General features: G+C 41.7%; 2 protein-coding genes across 2 annotated transcripts; one reads left to right on the forward strand and one right to left on the reverse strand.

Moving 5' to 3' along the window:
• Positions 1–10346: 10346 nt before the first annotated feature.
• Positions 10347–12498, reverse strand: LOC124033310 (homeobox protein Nkx-6.3-like). Its single transcript, XM_046345301.1, has 3 exons — positions 11700–12498; positions 10754–10919; positions 10347–10616 (listed from the first exon to the last, which is right to left on the reverse strand). Exons 1-3 carry the CDS (start codon positions 12110–12112, stop codon positions 10386–10388), a joined length of 810 nt encoding a protein of 269 aa, XP_046201257.1. The 5' UTR covers positions 12113–12498; the 3' UTR covers positions 10347–10385.
• Positions 12499–15352: 2854 nt separating this feature from the next.
• LOC124033311 (E3 ubiquitin-protein ligase NEURL3-like) lies at positions 15353–18779 on the forward strand. The gene is made up of 4 exons (XM_046345302.1): positions 15353–15450; positions 16447–16947; positions 17536–17721; positions 18202–18779. The coding sequence occupies exons 1-4, from the start codon at positions 15390–15392 to the stop codon at positions 18354–18356; spliced, it is 903 nt and encodes a 300-aa protein (XP_046201258.1). The 5' UTR covers positions 15353–15389; the 3' UTR covers positions 18357–18779.
• Positions 18780–26278: the final 7499 nt, after the last annotated feature.

A 26278-nucleotide genomic window follows, 5' to 3' on the forward strand; every position in this document is an offset into this window, starting at 1 on the left:
CGTGACTGCAATTTCCGGGCGATTTCTCAGCCAAACGTGAAGAACAAACGGAGCTATTTCGCCTACAAAAATAATATTTTTAGAAAAAAGGAACATTGGCTATCTAACTGGGAGTCTCGTGAGTGAAAACATCCAAAGCTCATCAAAGGTAAACAATTTAATTGGATTGCTTTTCTGATTTCCGTGACCAAGTTACCTGCTGCTAGCTGGACAAAATGCTATGCTAGGCTATCGATAAACTTACGCAAATGCTTGTCTAGCTTTGGCTGTAAAGCATATTTTGAACATCTGAGATGACAGGGTGATTAACAAAAGGATAAGCTGTGTCTCAATATATTTCACTTGTGATTTTCATGAATAGGAATATTTTCTAGGAATATTTATGTCCGTTGCGTTATGCTAATTAGTGTCAGTCGATGATTACGCTCCCACATGAGGGATGGGGAGTTACTAGAGGTTAAATATGTACGGCCTGTTATTGAACCCCAATTTCAGGGGACAGGTCTTTAATTTACAGGTCAACGACCTGCCCGTGCACGGTTTTCAGCGTGCTACCTTGGGACAGATATTGGAATCCGGCTCGAAGGACTAAATTGATGTGGAATTTCATACATTTCAATTAATCTAATCGGTCAGCAACCCAGAGTTTGTGAAGTTCTGGTTTAAATGAAACAGACATAATTCCCAGCTTACAAAGGTCAAATCAATTTTTATTCACGAGAGCTCTCCAGTTCATATACAAAGACATTCATTTTATACCATGCCCCTTACTTACACACACACACATGCACACTAACATGAGGAGAGCCCCAAAAATCATTGGGACCCAAAAATCATTGGGCCCCTCCACCACAGGCCACAACAACCCTGCACAATTGCTTTAACCACACACCTCCAGAACCCAATCGACACATCCAAAGCTTTAAATAACTACCTTTGCAGGCTTGCAACTCTCTTGTAGTCCAATATTTACTGTACGATATTTACTGACAGTGAGCTGTGAAAATATAACATTCTGCCCTCTATAAGAAATGTGCCTAAGGCCATACTTTACAGTCAAAATATAATTTTAATGGTAAAATTCTTGAATGAAAATTGATCTGAACATTAATGAATAACTTAAAATAAATATATCTTAAATATACATTAACCTCTTCAATTAACATAAATTAACATTATCATCTATAGAATGATATAACAAACAAAATAATAAAATCCGCAGCAGATTTTTTAACTAAGTATACATACCAACTAGAAAATAAGCAGCTGTAAAAGTGGAAATGGAAAATGGAAAACAAAATGGAAATGAAAAGGCCTGATGGTGGCACTAGAGGAAAGGTTAAGTGTTCACCAAATCAATAGGTTTCTTGCACTTTGGGTCTTGATTGTGCACAACAAATGTTATGGTAATCCAGCCATTACTTTGAGATATATCTTGTTCACAGCCTGTGGGCATCATGTGAAGTGATCCAATATCCATAGCAATACCATTTAGCAGTTATCAATGGCCCTTGCTCAGCCTTACTCACCAAGAACCCAGCTCTGAGCCTTCTTGCTAGCAAAGTCACTGATCAAGTTTTTGAAGTCCAGCTTTCTAGCTAACTGTCTTTCAATGGACAGCATGGCAAGACCGCAAAGCCTGTCCCTGAGCTGACAAGGTAAAAATCTGTCGTTCTGCAGCTGTTCCTTGGCCGTCATTGTAAATAATAATTTGTTCTTAACTGACTTGCCTAGTTAAATAAATGTTTAAAAACAAACATAGTGGACCTCAAACAGTGTTTTATAAATCAGTTTTAGCTTACTGAAAGCAAAGTCATAGGCAGTGTGCAAAATATACGTAAAGCAATGAACACTTGTCCAAAAATGCTTTGCAGTTACATCTTACAAATTGCATTCAGGAGACCAAGAGGGGACAAGATAGGTGGGAAAGTGGCAGCATATACAGTGTTCTGGTGTCTTACTTCACTTTGAAACTCAGGTGTCAGATCTCTGGAATACTTCATGATCAGTGGTTGGCACACAGAAGGGACTTTATCCTCACTAATCTGCCCAACTTTCAGAACAGCAGCGGTGTGGAACCTAGCGGCCAAGTTACTTATGATGTTGTCCATTGCAGTAAAACACACTGTGGTCCGAAATAGCAGAGCTGCACTGTCCTGAGCGGTCTCCTCTTGAGAGGTCTCATCATGGAATATCTTCCTTTTCCCCTGGCGGCTTTGTTCCTTGCTAAATCGAGGTGCAACAGACATTTGCGTAGCAATCAGTGTTGTCTCAATCAGGAGAGACTCCCATCCAACTCTAAGAGCCTGCGTCTCTTCCTTTAAGGCTCTGAAATTGGCAGCCTCTGTGTCATGTGAAAACAAATTCTGACTGAAGAATCACATTCCTGTCCTCAATGCATTGCAATTATGCCAATTAACATGTCTTTAAAACACAATGCTGCTCACCCCCTTCAGACCTGCCAACCCGGTCTAACTGTTTAGAGTACCAGACACTTGAGCCAAATTGGAGATTCAACTCTCATGCATAGCACACACCGAATGGGATTTCTTTCCCCGCACGCTCGACCGAGCGCTGTTTGGGAGTCTGATAGCAATTATAGAATTGTACCAAATCAATTCCATTACATGTACAGTGTAGAATGGAGATAATTATATTATATGTTTTTCTTAGCACATGTCCCCAAGTTTAGCCTATAGTGTAGGAATGTTTGTCACCTCCCAAACAGGGCCAGACACGGTTCATAATCAACACTAAAAGCAAAATCATTTCGCAAACTGGCTACACAAAGCTTAAGTAGGCTACGGCAAAGGGAATCTGAACTCTGTTCGCTAGAAGAGTCCGGTGTTTCAGCCGATGTAAAGGTGCCTATTGCATTTCTTTGCAGCGCATACATCATTTAAGATTTGAGAAATTTAGAAAATCTCGAATCTAGTGCAAAGGCATTTTGGAAGCATTGCCTCTATAGCTAATACCGGACACTCATGCATTCTTCATCGCGCAGTCTTCTAAACTCTCGACTCCATTTAGTGCCAATATGTTTATATTTATTTTCGATTATACTTTTGTAATGTTTTTTTTGTGACGTGGATCATAATTACAGTTACAGTATATCCGTTTGCGTGATCCTCGTAAAGTAACGTGGAAAAAACAACTAATGGGACGCAGAATGAAATGTATATCACACTCGCACAAATGCGACCAGTTATTTTTCGTATATGCATTTAATTTATTTCATTAGCAAATGCGAGTGAACTGCTGGCACTTTTGAGAAATAAACTTTAGAGTAAGAAAGTAAGAAAAATACTACTAATAATCGGGCCCTACTAATTTCTGCATACTTTTAACTATAATCTCGTACCTGCTTACATGGACAGAGAATTGCGTAGTTGGTACACAAAATGTGTGCATGTTAGCAGGTCTGCTCCTTCTTCAGTTGGGAGTTGGGATGGTTTAGGGGTATGGGGACGGGGAGACAGGGCTGGTTTAGGGGTATGGGGACGGGGAGACAGGGCTGGTTTAGGGGTATGGGGACGGGGAGACAGGGCTGGTTTAGGGGTATGGGGACGGGGAGACAGGGCTGGTTTAGGGGTATGGGGACGGGGAGACAGGGCTGGTTTAGGGGTATGGGGATGGGGAGACATGGCTGCTGACCCTGAAGCTGCATCTGTTGGGCCTGGCAAACAGAGGCTTTCTGAATGTTTACTTTTTGCCAAAAACATGAAAAGAAAAAGAACCCGTTAGTTTTATTAGTACATTGTAAATAACACATAATATTAATGATGATTGTTTAATAATTTAATATTTAACTTTTTTTACCTAATGTTCTAATAATCTTTTAGGGTCCATGTCAGTCACAGGCCCTTAGAATCATCCTAACTTTTCCCCCCCATACAGCTCCCCTGCGGGAGGAACCAACTCTCTCCCAATGGGAGGAAGGAGACATGGGAGGACACACACACACTGGCACTCTGCCAAGTAAATACCATGGACTCAGCTAGTGAAACTGTTTTCAAATGTCAAGGGTTTACGATGAATTATTGACCTTCATTCCTTCTGACATTCCTGAAAATCATGCTAAAATCAAACAAACACAATAAACAAAAGCTGCTACAGTATTTCAATGCACTGTCAGCATGTTTGTCAGAATAGAGCACTAGTATAATACACTTTTATCAAATCAAATTTTATTGGTCACTGTGACGACCCTCCCACTCTGTCTGCCGTATTCTCTCTTTGTTGTTTCCTTATTAGGATGCTGGTGGGCGGAGTTGGGAGGGTCGTCAGCTACATGGGAAACACCTGGGCCCGGTGTCTCCCAGGATAAATACACCACTTCCCCATTCATGGAGGAGACTCTCTCCATGCAGACACTTTGATAGTTTTTTTGTGTTTCTTGGTGGTTTGCCTTTGCACCTTTCAAAACCCTGCATTATCACATTCATGCAAAACACTCACTTACACTACTGATTACACACACCATTGTATATTGCAGGGTAGATTGAAAAATTCAGAAACACTGGATATTTTAGATAGTCTTCTTACTCACCTACCTGTTGATGGGCGGAAAGAGATGGTTGGTCTGATTCAGCCATTTCCAGGTTTGTTTTCTGATACACCTACACGTACAAACTTAATAGAACATGATATTGACTTTGGAGATGCTGACCCCATTCGTCAGTGGTTTTATAGAGTTTCTTCAGAGAAACTACGTTGTCTGGATGCTGAGGTCAAGTACATGCTGGAGAGTAAGATAGCAGAGCCTTCTTTCTCCAGTTGGGCTTTTCCATATATCTTGGTCAGTAAACCGGATGGAACAAACCGATTTTGTACGGACTACCAACCGTGTCACAAAGCCAGATTAATTTCCTCTTCCTCGGATGGAGGACTGTGTTGATCAAGTCGGTGCAGCTAAGTTTGTGAGCAAATTTGACCTGTTAAAAGGCTATTGGCAGGTAACATTGACAACTAGGGCACGTGAAATCTCTGCCTTTATTACACCCTTTGGTCTGTACTCATATTTGGTTATGAGTTTCGTTCTGCGTAATGCACCTGCCACTTTTCAGCGACTTATGAACAGGGTTGTCGCTGGTCTGACTGGGTGTGCTGTTTATCTGGACGATGTAGTGATATATGCAGATACTTGGGAAGAACATCTGTCCCGTATTCAAGCCTTGTTTGAACGTCTGGCTGCGGGTCGCCTCACAATCAATCAATAATAGAGAATGGTTTATTTCAGGTTTTATTTCTTTCATCACATTCTCAGTGGGGTCAGAAGTTTACATACACTCAATTAGTATTTGGTAGCATTGCCTTTAAGTTGTTTAGCTTGGGTCAAACGTTTTGGGTAGCCTTCCACAAGTGTCCCACAATAAGTTGGGTGAATGTTGGCCCATTCCTCCTGACAGCTGGTGTAGGCCTCCTTGCTTGCACATGCTTGTTCAGTTCTGCCCACACATTTTCTATGGGATTGAGGTCAGGGCTTTGTGATGGCCACTCAAATACCTTGACTTTGTCATCTTTAAGCCATTTTGCCACAACTTTTGAAGTATGCTTGGGGTCATTGTCCATTTGGAAGACCCATTTGCGACCAAGCTTAAACTTCCTGACTGATGTCTTGAGATGTTGCTTCAATATATCCACATCATTTTTCTTTCTCATGATATCATCTATTTTGTAAAGTGCACCAGTCCCTTCTGCAGCAAAGCACCCCCACAACATGATGTCGACACCCCTGTGTTTCACGGTTGGGATGGTGTTCTTTGGCTTGCAAGCCTCCCCCTTTTTCCTCTAAACATAACGATGGTCATTATGGCCAAACAGTTCTATTGTTGTTTCATCAGACCAGAGGACATTCCTCAAAAAAATATGATCTGTGTCCCCATGTGCAGTTGCAAACCGTAGTCTGGCTTTTTTTATGGCAGTTTTGGAGCAGTGGCTTCTTCCTTGCTGAGCGGCCTTTCAGGTTTTGTCGATATAGGACTCCTTTTACTGTGGATATAGATCCTTTTCTACTGGTTTCCTCCAGCATCTTCACAGGGTCCTTTGCTGTTGTTCTGGGATTGATTTTCACTTTTCGCACCAAAGTACGTTCATCTCTAGGAGACAGAACGCATCTCCTTCCTGAGTGGTATGATGGCTGCGTGGTCCCATGGTGTTTATAATTGCGGACTATTGTTTGTACAGATGAACGTGGTACCTTCAGGCGTTTGGAAATTGCTCCCAAGGATGAAGCAGACTTGTGGAGGTCTACAATTTTTTTCTGAAGTCTTGGCCAATTTCTTTTGATTTTCCTATGATGTCAAGCAAAGAGTCACTGAGTTTGAAAGTAGGCCTTGAAATACATCCACAGGTTCACCTCCAATGGACTCAAATGATGTCAAATGATGTCAATTATCCTATCAGAAGCTTCTAAAGCCATGACATCATTTTCTGGAATTTTCCAAGCTGTTTAATGGTGTAGCCAGCCGCACCAATGTGTCGGAGGAAACACTGTGTACCTGGCAACCTTGGTTAGCCTTCACTGTGCCCGGCCCCCATAGGAGTTGCTGGAGCACGATGAGACAAGGACATCCCTACCGGCCATGCCCTCCCTAACCTGTGCACACCAGCGACTCCTGTGGCGGGCCGGGCACAGTGCGCGCTAACCAAGGTTGCCAGGTGCACGGTGTTTCCTGCGACACATTGGTGCGGCTGGCTTGCGGGTTGGATGCACGCTGTGTTAAGAAGCAGTGTGGCTTGGTTGGGTTTTGTATTGGAGGACGCATGACTTTCAACCTTCGTCTCTCCCGAGCTTGTACGGGAGTTGTAGCGATGAGACAAGGTAGTAGCTACTAAAACAATTGGATACCACGAAATTGGGGAGAAAAAGGGGTAAAATGAAAAATTATACACCCCCAACCTTCCTCTTCCCAGAGAGATGTTTATCTCTGTCGGGGCAATGCATGGAGATGCCCGGTGGCTGAATTGATTCCGACAACATATCCGGAGAGAGCCATGTTACTGTGAAACAGAGAATGTTACAATCTCTGATGTCTCTCTGCTCGAATTTCATCTACCTTGTTGTCAAGACAACGGACATTGGTGAGTATTATACTCTGGAGCGGAGGGCAATGTGTATGTCTACGGAGCCTGACCAGAAGGCCGCTCCGTCTGCACGGGTCGGTTACTGGGATTAGATCCATTGTCCTGGGTGGTGGTCCAAACAGAGGATCCGTTTCGGGAAAGTTCTTCCCGGCTGTATGTAATAAGACTTAAGATTTTCTGTGATAGCAATGTAAAAAATAATACATAAACTAAATACTGCATAGTTCCCTAAGAACTCGAAGCGAGACGACCATCTTACTTAGTCCCCCTTCTCTGTGCATTCTTATGTTGTGCAGTCTTTTGTTAAAAGCATAAATTTCACCAGTATGCACATACTTTCTCAGCTCATCCTATGTAATACATACATAATGTTCAACTGTAAGGTTAGTCCACTCTATCGGACATCAGAGCAGACATGGGTGGCTAAATACTGTTCCACTTTCAGACAATATCAGCACAAAAAGACACCAAGCTTGCTAGATCAAACACTGATAGGAGTTGATTTTGCTGCTCCCTTATAAGGACATCACGATTTATGTAGTCTATTTTAATTAATGATGCGTATCTCCTAAGAGATTCATAAATATGTTTTCATTTGTTTTTAGAGAATTGAAGAGTGTGCTAATAGCGATTTCTCTTGTTCAGGGGAGCTGACACGATGTTATTCTGTTTTTAATAATGTATCCATTGTTTTACAAGCAGCATCTTCTGGACTGTTTTAGTTACTGTGATCAGTTTGATTGTTTTACCAAACAATAACTTGTTTACTATCCCCCTCTTTAATTTGAATGTGGATGTGTCTGGAATGGATGTTTGATACCACAGTCACACATACGCACACACATGCACATGTTCACACACACGCAAGGTTCAAACAATTTGAAGCTTGACACCTACACATTTTTTTGGTTGTATTTATTTTATTGACTATATCTCTTTTTCTATGTTATGTTTATTTGTGCTGTAGCAACCTCTTCAGATCTTTGTTCATTATCCGTGTTCTGTTTTATATGAAATGGATGGCTAGTTTGCATAATTTTGCTTTAATAAAGATTTTTTTAAAGGTCTTGTTTCAAAGACTTTTAAAATATAATCATGGATTTCCTATTGATTAATAGTTGAATCAAATATTCAGAATGCACTTAAATGTTAAATGCCTCTTAATGAAGTTATTCAAATGTTTTACTCTTTAAGGTAGAAAATGCATAATTTGTCATCAATCTTCCTCTGTACTATGTGGTGATTGACTGACACTCAATCTGCTGTGAAGTAATTATAGACTGATATGACAAGGATTCATTAGTTCAAATGTTTACAATCAATAATGTATGGGTTTGCGTGGAAAGTGCAAGGCCCACTCAATAATATACTTCTACTAGTTGATTCATGGTATTGTCAACATATTGTAATGCCCTCCAGGGATTGCTCTTGGTTTAGAGTTCAACATGAGGCCAGTAGTATTGCTAGATGGATGGACTAATGCAGTTTGTCAAATTTTCTGGTCAAACACAAAAAAACACTACATTCATGTAATGCTTCCAGTTTTGTAAATATATGTTGACCACTGCAATTACATTACTGTATTATTCTCCCTTAATGAGATTCTACTCACTGGACACACTGGTTGAATCAACTCCGTTTCTACGTCATTTCAATGAAATTCTGCTAAACCAACATGTAATATACTTTGAATGGACTTCTGCGCCCAGTGGGTACCTTGTAAAACCAATGTCATTGTTATTGCTGCTAGCTTGATTCTTCTCAGCTGGCATTCTACTTGCACCTCTCGCAGGGTCATGCAAGTGTTTGTCTTTGGGTAGGTAACTATGATCGCTATTTGTCTTTCTAGTTCTGCTACACCAGAAATGGCATGTCCCGCATGACACAAACATGTCCATGTGATTTCAGATTAAGTTCTTAAAGAATGTCTTCTCTCCCATGTTTACAAACAGAACTGAATGCACCTGAAATACCAGTTATGGCTGAGTTTTCGTTTCCCAAACATGCCAACACTGACATCAGTGTTGCTCTTCAGCTTTCCTCCTAGCTTCCTTGTCTTCTGTTTACAGCATATAACTTTCAGTGGTAGAAAGTTATCTGATACAGTATGTATTATTCTGGGAATATTTCTAAAAGTTTGTAAAGGGAACACTCTCACACACTCCTTTAGCATCTGTCCTAATGACAAACAGCACTGAGCTGCTGATTTCTTGGTCTTCTACTCAGAACACTCCAGCCAGTTCAGCCACTGCACCCTGGTAACTATATAGATCACAGTGGGATTGGCCTTTGACCCCTCTCTTCTACTCAATGATTGTGCCTCCCTACCGCCGATCTGTCTTAATAGTCTCTATTGCTGATATAGTCTTCAGTGCCTGTTTTAATGTCAGATCCAGTCTGCTATTAGTAGTTTGTTTTTGGGATTGTTTACTTATCTGGAAATAATTACAGAAAAACCGAGGCATGACACAATCATTTTACCATTGTTTTCAATAAATAATTCACAATTTATTTTACAATTCCAAATTTCCTCATTTATTTACACTATAACTTATGGGACTTATTTTGGATGTGCAGAAACCCTCAAATGTCATGAAAGCTTGCCAACACATTAGTCGAAATAGAATGTTAAGACTTATTTTGAGTTAAGTGTGCCCTCAACGCCAGTATGAAAACCGCATGTCCAGGCTATAAAGTTAAATTAATAAAGGTTCATTATATAAGTATTCTGTGTTCATAGTTACTGTACAGCAGTTAACTGTGAACAAATTCAAATGGATATTGAATGTTAGGAGTACAACAAGCAAATGAATTAGATAAAACAAATAGTGTTTGTTTGTTCTGTACAAATAAAATATTTACTGTAAACTGCATAATCAATGCTCTACAAATCATCTATACAGTTTGTCTGCTATAATGTGTCTTTATACAGTAGAAACTATTTCCTTTCACGTTTGATACAACCATCATAACAGATTATCATGATTTAGTTTCCCACATTACAGTAAACCAGTTTCCACATTGAAACTCATTGACATGTTCAATTCTCAATTGAACTGTTTCACCAATCATTACATATGTAACATCTCTCTGTTTTCACTATACAGTACTGTACGTCAAGGCAACAGTTCAAGTGAACCATTAGCCCCTTTTCTCAAACTTACTGTATTGTAAATGTGTATTTTTTTTAAACATGCTTGAATATTAAATTGTGGGTCTATACTACAAACTGATTTGTTTCATGATACCCCTTGCTACAACATGCACATCTGATGTGTGTGTGCGCTTGTGTTCGTGTGTCAGACGTGGTGTGCTCCAAGGTGGAGTACAGAGAAAGCCCGGCGGTGTTTACGCAGCAGCAGTCGTATCTTCTCGTCGTCTGAGTCGGGGTCCAGAGGCTTGTTGTACTCCTCATCCTCCACCTCGTTCTCCGAAATCTCCCCTCCCTGCTCACCCTGTGTGGCCTGGGTGGAGCTAGGCTCTGAGGCACTCTTCTTCCTCCACTTGGTACGTCGGTTCTGGAACCACACCTGATGAAATCATTTATTTACTTAGTGGGATTTCTTATTTTAACCAGCTTACATTACATTATACAATATTGTAATACTTTTTACAACTTGAATTCAGATGAAGTGTTTGTTAGTGCATGTATGTAGATCTGTTTTACCTTGACTTGTGACTCTGTCATGCCCAGAGAGTAGGCCAGTCTAGCTCTCTCTGGCCCGGCCAAGTACTTGGTCTGCTCAAAGGTTTTCTCCAGGGCAAATATCTGATGTCCACTGAATGTAGGTCTGGTGTGCTTCTTCCTGCCTGACATATCTCCTAGATGCCCACTGTCTGGAAATAAAGTATATATTACAGTTAAGTTTTTTTGTTTTGAGTCTTCATATTAATAGTGGACTTCATATTAATAGTGAGGTAAATAATGATGATCTGGTCAATTACATAGATATGAATCTCCTAACTGTAAAATGTTAGTAAAATATTCTTATATTGGAGGAATCAAAATGAATAAACAAATAAAACATTTTAGGACATAGATACAACCAATTGTCCTGTATTTTTTTAGGATGGTTGTTTTAAAGATTATCAGATATAATAGTAGATAGAATACATTTCTCAATACCTCATTTTTTCACATATTTTAAAAGCAATCGTGAAAGGTTTTATGTGACTTGCACAGCATTATACTTGGATATAGCATGCAATCAGGTTAAAACATATTTGTATGTATGTCAAGTGGATGAATCCATTTTTAAACAATGGCACATAAAATAACATTATAGATTACAATATCTTATATTGAGTATTTCAAAGACAACGGTACACTCTATCAACCTTTAACTAACAGAACCTTGAATTAAAAACTTGAATGAGAAAAATGCATTTAATAAAATGTTTTAACTAAGATGTTTTTGAATTAAACAATTGCAGAGTAATTTACCCAACTGCATTTATTAAATAGTTTGAGTTTGTAGAAAATCATGATAATAATCTAGCTAATAATACAATTATCTGAATATCATGGATGAGTGATAAGAGCCAATGTCATGCCTCAGGCAGTTGGTTAGTGAGTGGTGTGATGTTAAGCTGACTACAGTGTGGAGTTAGACTCACTGTCTGTGCACTGCTGCCTCCCTCCTCTCCACTCGCACCCGCTCGCTGCCCAGCAACTGCCACTGCGACCCTTCATGGGGCACTCAGTGCCAGGCTTGGTGAAGCTGCCCAGGGAGGGGTTATAGTCTGCACAGTTGTAGTAGACCCCTGGGTCCACAGTGCCAAAGCCCCCCATGGTGGGGTATCCAGAGAGCAGGGTGGTGGTGCCTGTAGCGCCCATCATGGAACGGCTGAGAATGTTGCTAATGCCTTGGGCTGTGCCCGTTGCCTGCAGCTGGCTGTTCAGGCCTGGGTTGAGCTTGCAGAAGGAGTTGGGCACTGAGAACTGACACACAGGTGTCTTTAAGTCCGAGGAGAATTGGTTCAGGCTGTTGTTAAACAGGAAAGACCCCGGTATGTTGGGATCCATGGGAAGTGGTCCCGCCTCCAGATTTCACCAACTCACCTAACAAGGTCCAGTCATGAAAAGACCCAGTGTGGCCCACAAAGGTTCAAGTTCACCTCTCTCACCAAGCTGAATGAATACAGGTTTGTTGATTGTGTTCTTATTTCTTAATCCAGTCTGTTGATGTTCAAATGATGACCTATGATGCAAATGCCAATGTCCCCTAACTGAGGACCAGATTACTCCAGGTCACTGGTATCTGCAGAGGTGTCTCTCTAGCTGGTTATGACAGCAGAGGACAGGTACCAGCATAAAACCTCTTCACTCTCTTCCTTCACCTGATTTGTGCCATTGTACTGTACGTGGTAATTCCAAAATTAGCATCATGTGTTGTGGCACCTGAGAAAGAGTGTTCACAGAGTTGCTTCTCAAGACAAATATCTCCTCCCTGCTCTCTCCTCGGGGGTCATAAATAAGCAGTATCTTGAAGTGGAGTGGCACCTTGATAAAGATAGGCCACATTAGAATGCTGCTTAGGATTGGTCAGGGTCTCACTGCTCTCATGCCTTTCTATTGGCTCCCTGGTCAAATCCAACTATTGGAAAACAGCAGATTAATAGTGTTTTGAAAAGGTAGAGCGTGAACAAGTTGCTTTTTGATGGCCTGACATGGCTGGCCCTCTGGTGCTGAGGCAGAAGTAGCTTCGGCACACAGATTTATATTTCCTCTGTTTTAGTCCATTGCATGTGTTGTGATGTTGTGTTGCTGCCATGTTGTGTTGTCATGTTGTGTTGCTGTCAGGTTGTGTTGTCATGTTGTGTTGCTACCATGTTGGGTTGTTATGTTGTGTTGCTGTTTGTTGTGTTGTTCTAGGTCTCTCTTTATGTAGTGTTGTGGTGTCTCTCTTGCCTTGATGTATGTTTTGTTCTCCATTTGACTCTTGGTAACCGTCATTGTAAATAATAATTGGTTCTTAATTGACTTGAATAGTTAAATAAAGGTTACATTTTTTTTAAACAGTGGGGGAAAAAAACTGTGAATTGATTTAAAAAAAATATTTGAGTTATTATTTAGGATTAAAAGAAACAAATTAAAATCCTCACGGCTTGTAGAAGGATATATTTATTACAGAATGTAAACTCACAAATTATTAGAGGATAATAATAATAATTAATGAACTAGTCTATTTGTAATATGCACACATATTGCTCTGATTTCTATAATTGTGTCTATATGTGCACATTTAGCAGAAGTCAAAATCATTACACTGGCAATGTTTGCTCTTGCCAGGACAGATTGATAGCAGTCTACGGGAAACGCCAAGAGTGTTGCATAATCTTGTGTAATCCTGACCTTTGGAGTTTTCCTGAGGCAATTTAGTGGGGGGAGGGGAGATCTAACATGTGACTATGAGCTCACTTTTCCTCCTTACTTTTTTCTGGTTACTATCCATATGTCCAGTAACTTTCCAAAAGTGGTGACATGATTTTGGAATGTAAATTGGGATGGTCTGTATCCTGTCACATGATGCTGAACCTGCGGATGCCGCAACCTCCAACAGAGGGCAGCCAAATTCACCTTTTATTTTGAGCAGTTTGGTTTATAACCACAAATGGTTGACATGCCTTGCTTTGAATGACCAGCCTGGTCTCATAGACTAGAGGTATCAGAGTAAACATAAACCCGGGACACTCAAATTAGTATGATATGTTATGTTTGGTATGGTTACATAAGACAGAAGGTTGTTGGTTGGTTGGGGTCTAGCAGCCCAAGGTTGCGTGTTGAATCTCACCATGAACAACTTTAGCATTTTAGCTAATTAGCAACTTTGCAATTACTTACTACTTTTGAGTTACTTTGCAACAACTTTGCATTTTAGAAAAACCCTTCCCCTAACCCTAACCTTTGAACCTCTAGCCTAGCTAACGTTAGCCATCTAGCTAACTTTAGCCACAACAAATTGGAATTCCTCAAATATCATACGTATTGCAAATTAGTAACATATTGTATGAATTGCAAATCATAAGATATCATACAAATTGCAATTCATAACATATCATATGAAATGGATGATGGACATCCACAAATTAATACATAACATGATAAACGTAACATATCCTACTAAATGGAGGGAGACAGATTTAGATTTACTATGTTACATCTACCCATGAGTCCAGGTTGGAATGACATAGGCTTTGTTACATTTGCACATTTTCAAGATAATCTCAAAAACAACCGTTTGAAATTAGGTAGAGTTGAGAGGTAAGTGATGCCATTAGCCTATTTTGTAATGTGGTCAACTCACTGCCACCATGTCAAGTCTTCTGTGAGATACCTCACCATGGCCCTGGCCCAATAGAGACTACTTTGTCATATTACCAGCTCACTGAATCAATCATGGATGTTTGAGCTGATGCAAAGGTTCAAATGTAGAATTTCCACGGAGTTTTGCAGTTATTTTTTTAGACGTTTGAAATGGAAAACCCCAACCCTCTTTTGTTACTGTTATAAATGATCCCCGTGAAAAAAAGATGTGGTGCATATAGTGATAGTTAGAAAGTGGAACCTACAATTCTTGGATTAAAAAAACAACTGAATTTTTCACAGGACCTGAACAAAGAAATGATCCAATATAGATAAACAAACCCCCAGAAGAAGACAACATTCTTTACCTGTCACCTATATAATTGTATTGCTCTGTTAATAATGGAAATTCCAACTCCTGATCATCTCTTCTCCCCTACAGTATGTGAACCATGTACTGTATGTGGAATATTCTCCAGGCACACAACATTCTGTTGTTTGCATTGTAGGCTGTAGCTACCTGCTTTACATGTGTAGTCATTGAACATGGGGGAATTCCTTATTGTTGAAAGAATAATGTAATTTCTGGTTCAGCAGTAATTGTTTTCACATTATATATACCTACTTAAAGAACCTGGTTTATTCATAACTTGAGTAATGTAAAATGACAGTGAAACTACTGGTTGATTTCCCACAGTTTAGTTTTATCATGCTTTAAAAATATACAAATGTTACTGATTTCAAAGATCTCAAAGTGTTGGATAAAACAGAAAATGGTGTTAGATAAAATAAATGAAAACATGGTCTCTTCTGTTAGAATGTAGGTACTTTTCCAGAGTACTGTCCTGCCCCTTAGCCCTCCCATTTCCTTTACTTGTGATGAGACATCTTTTGTGTATAAACTACAGGCACGTGGGCAGACAGAGGCTTATAAAGCCTGCCGAACACTCCCACCACCTCAGAACTACTCAAACTACTGTAGGTGTACTATGTGGCTATGCATTACATTACAGAGGATACGAAGAGCAACATGTACAAGATGGTCAGCAGAAGCCTTGGTAAGGATCGTCTCTTCATTGATGAATGATGGCAACTGTGTTGTAATTGTAATAGGAGGAAAGTCTACTTCTAGTATATTTTCATAGATGTAGACCAACCACTTATATTATAATGGTCTTATGTAAAGTGGATCTTTATATCTACAAACGTTACAATATTTTTCCTTCAATGAATCATGCACATTTACGTCAAGGGATTCTGGTAGGCACAGATAACAGTAAAGCTTGTCATTCACAACACTGACATACTATGTATGGCAGATACCCATGGATATGGCAGATCCTCGAGGAAGACCAACCTGTCATTTACGATATACAATTGAATAAGAGATTTTCTGGCAACCAGCCATATAATCCGTTTTCTTTTTGAAAAGTGTTATCATGTCGAGACGAGGAATTAGATTTACTAGTGACAAGAACTCTGCTTTCCAGAGGCTTCTCTGGTCCAGGGTGAGAGGGGGCTAAATTATTATTCATGTGAATGAATGATTTCATTTGAGACACAAGTTTAGGACAGGTTAATGGGGAGATACAATTTAATGTAAGACACATCAGAGAATTGTTTAGGGCACTGTAAACAGGAATGTGATGTAAACAAGACTCTTCCTTAAAATGTATCTATCAACATAGTGTAACCGCCTTTCTTGCTGGCAGCAAAACTAAAATAATAATAACACTAATATAATCTCATCTCCTCTTTTGCAAGTAACATTCAGTATTTTTATTGATCAGTGAATGAGAATTGCTGTCATTTAAGATTATTTGACAAAAGCCTTTCCTATACCGATGCAATCAACTTTGTTGGCTTGCATAGAATCAATTCCATAAAGCAGTAAAGCAGTTTAAATCTCAGTCACATTCAGATATTCATTTCTATGTTGTTTTGATCATTTTAATCATTATGTCTGTCAACAACAGCTATCTTTTTCATCCCTGACTGAGGTACTGTAGCATTCAAATGATTAGCCCTACTTCCCCTTTTCAAATCTTCTTTAGAGCCTGAGCCAGCACACATTTGTGGACCCCGCTGCCTGGGCCCCTTGACCTTCCACAGGGAGGCGATGGGGGCTTTGGTGAGCCTGAGCCAGGGAGATAGACGGGCAGACAGGACTGGGGACACCTTCAGACATGGCCTGGTGTTCAGCAGCCGCCCAGTACAGCCCCAGGAGAGGGTGTGTCTGCGAGTGGAGCGGTGTGGGCTGAACTGGTGTGGAGCCATGCGTATAGGCTTCACCACTGTACCTCCAATTGCCAGAGACTTGCCCTCCTTGGCCATCCCAGACCTCACAGACACCCCTGGTCACTGGGCCGCTCCTGTGCCTGAGATGTGCTGCCTGGCAGGCTCAGAGCTGGAGTTCTGGGTCTCCTATGGCGGTACATTGTATTTCAGGAATGCCAACGGCCGACAACACAAACTGCTGGAGGGAGTAGACCTCAGCTGGCCCCTGTGGGCCATGATTGACGTGTATGGGCAGACCTGCTCTGTGCTCTTACTGGGTAAGTTCAGAAATCAGTGGAACATGTATGAATGAACAGTCTGCCTGTCCTTCTCATTTGATCTATTAGTTTAACTTTTTACTACAGTGGGCTAAATCATTGTCACACAGAGTCATTCTTGGTAGTCTTAAACAAATCTTCTTTGAAACAAAAGTATACACCTCACACACATGGTTATGGGCTTAAAAAAAGAAGACACGTACCATGTCAGATATAGAGTTGAAATGTTACATTTTCAGTTTGCATCCCAATATTATGCTATATATACGTCACTGTCACGACTTCTACCGAAGTCGGTCCCTCTCCTTGTTCGGGCGGTGTTCGGCGGTCAACGTCACCGACCTTCTAGCCATCACTGATCCATTCTAAATGTTCCGTTGGTTTTGTCTTGTCTTCCTTCACACCCGGTTCCAATCTCATCAATTACATGTTATGTATTTAAACACTGGATTTTCGTCAGGTTTTTAATAATATTAATATCATTCCACCCATGAGGCCAAAGAGGGCGCTTTTGGTCATTGACTGCAGGAAAGGGCTAATGATGTCCAACTGTCAGGGACTAACTACATATCTGGTTATCTCTTGTAGGTTCGGAGAAGAAATACTTTTGGTGTAATCAAAAATCCTGTCCTGCTCCTCAACGGCATTCCTCCTGTTCTGCTCATCAGAGACATGCCCCGCTCAACGTAGACAAATATGTGAATGTGAAGCAAATTTGTGATGACAGCCAGGACACATATCCTCTTCCATGTCCAGCCAATAAGCAGACATCAAGTAAGCGTCACGATACAACAAACTCTATCTTGTTTTAGAACTTTTAAATGAAAAAATATCCTTCATGTGAAATGTAATTGCTTGATAACTCATCTAGCTATTCTTAAAATAATAATGTTCAATACTATTTCAAACCAAACATTTTTCCAAGGCTAACATTTTACACACATGTACTGTTGTGTGGCTAAACATGTATTGAAACATATAAGCCATGCTGCTTCAAGGACATACTGTAGCTACAGTACATGTTAGCCATAGGAGTGAGCCACATAGGAGTGAGCCACATAGGAGTGAGCCACATAGGAGTGAGCCACATAGGAGTGAGCCACATAGGAGTGAGCCACATAGGAGTGAGCCACATAGGAGTGAGCAACCTTTTGGACACCACACCACTAACCACCCTAACTTCAAAGCCATGCCGAGCCGAGTCCCACTTGACATTACAGGTCATGTAACTGAGCGTATCTGTTCTGATTGCAGACTGTAAGAGTGTAGAGGACTGCACAGTGTGTATGAGCCAGAAGGCCTGTATCAGCCTGCGGTGTGGCCACCAGTGCCTGTGTCTCCAGTGTGCCACCAGAGTGATCCAAGAGTTTGGAACCTGCCCTCTGTGTCGCCAGAACATCAAGAACTAAACGGCCCCAGGCACAGACCATCACATGACAAACTGATATGATGATATGATTAAATGCTGTTGAGGTACAACCACAATAAGACTGAGAAGAGGAAGAAATTAAAATGCACAATCTACTGAAAAGATAATGAATGTGACCTGCCAGATATGCTGCTTTTGGCATAAATTGCACAAAAAGACTTGAATGTGTAAAGCTATATTTTCTTGTACATGTACTTTACTTGACTGTGGTCTATTACTATAAGAGTGACTTCCTGTGCTGATAACTATTCTGTTTGATATATAACTGTTTTAGGACCATATATCAATCACTGCCTTTTACCCATACTGTCTACTTTTTGTATCTGTTAATAAGACATGTTGTCTGTTGTAGAAAGATATGTGTGTTTTTATATGTGTAATAAAATCCATGAACATAACTGCTACTGGGCCTAGTGTGGTCTGCTCACTTCGTGAAGTAATACTTACGCAGCTCACCATGTTACATATCTCTCAGTATAAAATGTAATTACAAAGACATTTAATAACACAGAGTTACTGATTATCTGCATGTCAACATATTTTCGGTCTCTGTTTAGGGCCGTACGCTTTTGAATAGCCTAGTTCTAGTTCATGTCCACATCCAGGCTCAACCCTAACCTCAACCCTAACCCTAATCCTAACCCTAGCCTAGTCCTAGTTCATGTCCACATCCAGGCTCAATCCTAGTCCTAGTTCATGTCCACATCCAGGCTCATCCCTAGTCCTAGTTCATGTCCACATCCAGGCTCAACCCTGACCACAACCCTAGTCCTAGTTCATGTCCACATCCAGGCTCAACCCTAACCACAACCCTAGTCCTAGTTCATGTCCACATCCAGGCTCAACCCTAACCACAACCCTAGTCCTAGTTCATGTCCACATCCAGGCTCAACCCTGACCACAACCCTAGTCCTAGTTCATGTCCACATCCAGACTCAACCCCAGTCCTAGTTCATGTCCACATCCAAGCTCAACCCTAGTCCTAGTTCATGTCCACATCCAGGCTCAACCCTAGTCCTAGTTCATGTCCACATCCAGGCTCAACCCTAGTCCTAGTTCATGTCCACATCCTGGCTCAACCCTAACCTCAACCCTAACCCTAACCCTAGCCTAGTCCTAGTTCATGTCCACATCCAGGCTCAACCCTAACCACAACCCTAGTCCTAGTTCATGTCCACATCCAGGCTCAACCCTAACCACAACCCTAGTCCTAGTTCATGTCCAAATCCAGGGTCAACCCTAACCACAACCCTAGTCCTAGTTCATGTCCACATCCAGGCTCAACCCTAACCACAACCCTAACCCTAGTCCTAGTTCATGTCCACATCCAGGCTCAACCCTAACCACAACCCTAACCCTAGCTTCATGTCCACACTCCAGCTCAACCCTAACCACAACCCTAGTCCTAGTTCATGTCCACATCCAGGCTCAACCCTAACCACAACCCTAACCCTAGTTCATGTCCACACTCCAGCTCAACCCTAACCACAACCCTAACCCTAGTTCATGTCCACATCCAGGCTCAACCCTAACCACAACCCTAACCCTAGTTCATGTCCACATCCAGGCTCAACCCTAACCACAACCCTAACCCTAGTTCATGTCCACACTCCAGGTCAACCCTAACCACAACCCTAGTCCTAGTTCATGTCCACATCCAGGCTCAACCCTAACCACAACCCTAACCCTAGTTCATGTCCACATCCAGGCTCAACCCTAACCACAACCCTAACCCTAGTTCATGTCCACACTCCAGCTCAACCCTAACCACAACCCTAACCCTAGTTCATGTCCACATCCAGGCTCAACCCTAACCACAACCCTAACCCTAGCTTCATGTCCACACTCCAGCTCAACCCTAACCACAACCCTAGTCCTAGTTCATGTCCACATCCAGGCTCAACCCTAACCACAACCCTAACCCTAGTTCATGTCCACATCCAGGCTCAACCCTAACCACAACCCTAACCCTAGTTCATGTCCACACTCCAGCTCAACCCAAACCACAACCCTAACCACAACCCTAACCCTAGCTTCATGTCCACACTCCAGCTCAACCCTAACCACAACCCTAACCACAACCCTAACCCTAGCTTCATGTCCACACTCCAGCTCAACCCTAACCACAACCCTAACCACAACCCTAACCCTAGCTACATGTCCACACTCCAGCTTAACCCTAACCACAACCCTAACCACAACCCTAACCCTAGCTTCATGTCCACACTCCAGGTCAACCCTAACCACAACCCTAACCCTAGCTTCATGTCCACACTCCAGCTCAACCCTAACCACAACCCTAACCCTAGCTTCATGTCCACACTCCAGGTCAACCCTAACCACAACCCTAACCCTAGCTTCATGTCCACACTCCAGCTCAACCCTAACCACAACCCTAACCACAACCCTAACCCTAGCTTCATGTTCACACTCCAGCTCAACCCTAACCACAACCCTAACCACAACCCTAACCCTAGCTTCATGTCCACACTCCAGCTCAACCCTAACCACAACCCTAACCACAACCCTAACCCTAGCTTCATGTCCACACTCCAGCTCAACCCTAACCACAACCCTAACCCTAGCTTCATGTCCACACTCCAGGTCAACCCTAACCACAACCCTAACCCTAGCTTCATGTCCACACTCCAGCTCAACCCTAACCACAACCCTAACCCTAGCTTCATGTCCACACTCCAGGTCAACCCTAACCACAACCCTAACCCTAGCTTCATGTCCACACTCCAGCTCAACCCTAACCACAACCCTAACCCTAGCTTCATGTCCACACTCCAGGTCAACCCTAACCACAACCCTAACCCTAGCTTCATGTCCACACTCCAGCTCAACCCTAACCACAACCTTAACCACAACCCTAACCCTAGCTTCATGCCCACACTCCAGCTCAACCCAAAACTTAATCATTATTTATTTATAAATTATTTTCTTGGATCTTTAGTGTGTGTTCCTTTTATTTGTATGGTACTTCATGAGGTAGGCTTCTATAGCACTTCATTTGCCTATATTAGCACTTACACTGTTCTTTTACCTTTAGTTTGTACATGTTTTATTTGCATGATACTTTAAGATCTTTGAATGTGTTTTTTTTCTCCAAATATATGTGAGTTTTTATTAGCATTTACTACCGTTCCCTTAATGCAATTGATTTTTTCATATTAGCACATAACTTAATGAATTATAAGACTTGTTGATTTAGTCATATTTATGATCTGTTTCTTTAAAGCTGCAATATGTAACTTCTTGGGCAACTGACCAAATTCACATTGACGTATCTATAGCATCCATTTCTTTCTCATTGAAAGCAAGTCTGAGAAGTGGTAGATCTGTTCTATGTTTCTATACTTCCCATTCTTCAGTTTCAGCTTCAAACAGCTGAAAAAACAATATTTTTGGTTATGGAAAAAGTATTTCACAACGGTTTAGATTGTACGATGACTCTCTACACGATACTTAATTGTTTTGTCACATAAACCGAAATTAGTCAAACTATTATAGAATTTTAGCAACCAGGATATGGCGGAGCGATTTCTGCATTGTGCATCTTTAAGGGTCTAGATATTTACATATTTTGATTCTGTGTGGTCTCTTCTCCCAGCAAAAAGGCCTTATATTGGACTTTATTTCCACAGCTCCTGAATGCGTACAATATGAGCTTCATGCATTTGGACCACCTGTGTCCATAGGCTGCCATCTAGTGGCCCTTTGTAAACACTACAGAGAACTCTTTATTGAGTCGGGTCAGAGTTTGGAGCTTTCTGTAGGATCACCACCCATGCACTCTTGACAGCTTGTAGAAATGTTCTTTTAACTAGAGGTTTATAAAACGAGTTGGTCAAGTCCCTATGTGCCCGTGCACCCTCTCTCCCTTGTGTGTAACAGACCTCAGTGCCCTTATCTAAGTCACTTGGCTCTGTCATAACCTCACATGGTCTCTCTTATCATTGCTATGCAGACGACACACAATTAATCTTCTCCTTTCCCCCTTCTGATGACCAGGTGGCGAATCGCATCTCTGCATGTCTGGCAGACATATCAGTGTGGATGACGGATCACCACCTCAAGCTGAACCTCGGCAAGACGGAGCTGCTCTTCCTCCCGGGGAAGGACTGCCCGTTCCATGATCTCGCCATCACGGTTGACAACTCCATTGTGTCCTCCTCCCAGAGCGCTAAGAACCTTGGCGTGATCCTGGACAACACCCTGTCGTTCTCAACTAACATCAAGGCGGTGGCCCGTTCCTGTAGGTTCACGCTCTACAACATCCGCAGAGTACGACCCTGTCTCACACAGGAAGCGGCACAGGTCCTAATCCAGGAACTTGTCATCTCCCGTCTGGATTACTGCAACTCGCTGTTGGCTGGGCTCCCTGCCTGTGCCATTAAACCCCTACAACTCATCCAGAACGCCGCAGCCCGTCTGGTGTTCAACCTTCCCAAGTTCTCTCACGTCACCCCGCTCCTCCGCTCTCTCCACTTGTTTCCAGTTGAAGCTCGCATCCGCTACAAGACCATGGTGCTTGCCTACGGAGCTGTGAGGGGAACGGCACCTCAGTACCTCCAGGCTCTGATCAGGCCCTACACCCAAACAAGGGCACTGCGTTCATCCACCTCTGGCCTGCTCGCCTCCCTACCACTGAGGAAGTACAGTTCCCGCTCAGCCCAGTCAAAACTGTTCGCTGCTCTGGCCCTCCAATGGTGGAACAAACTCCCTCACGACGCCAGGACAGCGGAGTCAATCACCACCTTCCGGAGACACCTGAAACCCCACCTCTTTAAGGAATACCTAGGATAGGATAAGTAATCCTTCTCACCCCCCCCCCTTTAAGATTTAGATGCACTATAGTAAAGTGACTGTTCCACTGGATGTCATAAGGTGAATGCACCAATTTGTAAGTCGCTCTGGATAAGAGCGTCTGCTAAATGACTTAAATGTAAATGTAATCTAACCCTAAGTTCTACTTTAGGCAACATGTTAGAAATGATTTTGGGTTAATTAAATGACCGTTAAGCAGTGTTAATGAAGAACAACAGTCAACATCCACCAGTGCCCAATGAATGTTGATTTATTCCTACAAATGCCCACATGGCAGGAGACTTACAATACAGGGAGGTGTTCAAGGAGAGTCAATGATTTGTCATTTTTAGAACAACATGATGTTAAATAGCTTACCATTTTCAATATGTGAGAACTTCTAAATTCAAGAGGTAGCTCACAAACCCATGAGTTTGACAATCGAACAGAGCCACAACCAGTGATGTGACTGGAGCCACATTGAAGCCAATGCCATAACCCACTAAATATCTCATAGACCTTTTTAAAGTATTGTTAGGGTGACTCGGGTGATGGTCACGTGCCATGGTGATGAAAGTCTGGAACCGTGGGCTTTCTCTGAAGAGGAGGAGATGTGGAGAGAGGAGAACAGAGAGGGATGTGACCTTTGGTTATTGATCTCACAAGCTGTTCAATATTTATCTTGGATGGCAGACCAGAGTTGGGTGCAGTCAAGACAGAGAGAGAGTCAGAGAAAGGAAGAATTCACCAGTCCGATAGGCCTGAGGAATATCTGAAGACTGATTCAGACACTGGGAAAGACAGAAGAACCAGCCAGCCACTCAACTAGGTTGACAGGAATACTAACAGAACTAAGGAAACTCTGTGGACAGACAAAAAGAGCAATAACTTATTATGCCCATAGGGGGCTCAAGGGCACGTGCCATCTCAGATTTGTCCTGTTTAAAAAAGTTTCGATGTTGAATTAATTACTAAAATACATTTTTAAGCCAATGTTTAATCATCATTATTTATAAAAAGATCTGTCAGCTGTATTTTGCAGAGGGGCCACACCGACTGGACCAGGCAAAGAGTATCCCCATTCCCAGCAAACACAGCTGATTAAACTAATTGCATTCTAAACTGAAGATGATGATTAGTTGATTATTATAGTTAGATGTAGGGGCGCAACTTTGGTTTTAGAAGTGGGGGGGACATAACTTCATTATTATTATTTGTATTTTTTTTATCCAGTCGGATAAACACTCTGAACAGCCTACAGCCGATTGGAGGTGGTATGTCCCCTCCATCCCCAGTGAAAGTTGCGCCCCTGGTCAGATGTGTTATCTGGGGCTGGGGTAAAAGTGTGACACCAATCAGGTCCCCTAAGACTGGAGTAGCCAATCCTTGCTCTAGTGCAATGCAGACACTGGTCATGTCCGAATACCCATACTTGCATCCTAAATAGTAGGCAGTTTGATAAGTTCAATAGTATGCAACATTTTCAAAATCGAGTATACTTTAAATGCCCAATGTCACACTCTTTTCAGCTTTGACAAAAGCTGATCAATTAGATATGGGGATGCCCTACCGGAATCAAGGAATGGGAAACAACGCAATTGGGCATGACGCATTCTCAGTATGCAAAAATAATAGTAGGTGATTTTTAAATTTATTTAATATGGTTCAAATGCCAGGATGTTATACTAATTTCTAGTAGAATTTGATGCACACTTTTCCACAATGCATTGTGTTGAGGTCATGGCATATGCATACTTTTTACTAAACAGTACGTGCAAAATATTATGTGACGATGAGTACATAGTATGCAGTTTAAGTAGAGCCTGGTTCCTCTCTAGGTTTCTTCCTGGGTTGCTGCCTTTCTAGGGAGTTTTTCCAAGACAACGTGCTTCTTCATCTGCATTGCTTGCTGTTTGGGGTTTTAGCCTGAATTTCTGTATAGCACTTTCTGACATCTGCTTAGGTAAAAAGGGTTTTATACATGCATTTGATTGAAGTACAATACCAGTCAAAAGTTTGGACACACCCACCTATGCAAGGGTTTTTCTTTATTTTTACTATTTTCTACATTGTAGAATAATAGTGAAAACATCAAACTATGAAATAACACATATGTAGTAACCAAAAAAGTGTTAATAGAAATCAAAACATGTTTTATATTTGAGATTCTTCAAAGTAGCCACCCTTTGCTTTGATGACAGCTTTGCACACTTGTGGCATTCTCTCAACCAGCTTCATGAGGTAGTCACCTGGAATGCATTTCAATTAACAGGTGTGCCTTGTTAAAAGTTCATTTGTAAAATGATTTTTTTTCCTTAATGCGTTTGAGCCAATCAGTTGTGTTGTGACAAGGTAGGGGTGGAATAAAGAAGAGAGCCCTATTTGGTAAAATACCAAGTCCATATTATGTCAAGAACAGCTCAAATAAGCAAAGAGAAATGACAGTCCATCATTACTTTAAGACATGAAGGTCAGTCAATGCGGAACATTTCAAGAACTTTGAAAATTTCTTCAAGTACAGTCACAAAAACCATCAATCGCTATGATGAAACTGGCTCTCATGAGGACCGCCACAGGAAAGGAAGACCCAGAGTTACCTCTGCTGCAGAGGAAAAAAACATTTGAGTTACCAGCCTCAGATTGCAGCCCAAATAATATTTCACAGAGTTCAAGTAACAGACAAAGCTCAACATTAACTGTTCAGAGGAGACTCCATGGTCGAATTGCTGCAAGGAAACTACTACTAGAGGACACCAATAATAAAAAGAGACATGCTTGGGCCAAGAAACACGAGCAATGGACATTAGACCAGTGGAAATCTGTCCTTTGGTCTAAGGAGTCCAAATTTGAGATATTTGGTTCTAACCGTCGTGTCTTTGTGAGAGTAGGTGAGCGGATGATCTTTGCATGTGTAGATCCCAACATGAAGCATGGAGGAGGAGGTGTGATGGTGTGGGGGTGCTTTGTTGGTGACACTGTCTGTGATTTATTTAGAATTCAAGGCACACTTAACCAGCATGGCTACCACAGCATACTGCAGAGATATGCCATCCCATCTGGTTTGCACTTAGGGGGACTATCATTTGTTTT

Source organism: Oncorhynchus gorbuscha, linkage group LG04 (assembly GCF_021184085.1).
Source record: "Oncorhynchus gorbuscha isolate QuinsamMale2020 ecotype Even-year linkage group LG04, OgorEven_v1.0, whole genome shotgun sequence".
NCBI lineage: Eukaryota > Metazoa > Chordata > Actinopteri > Salmoniformes > Salmonidae > Oncorhynchus > Oncorhynchus gorbuscha.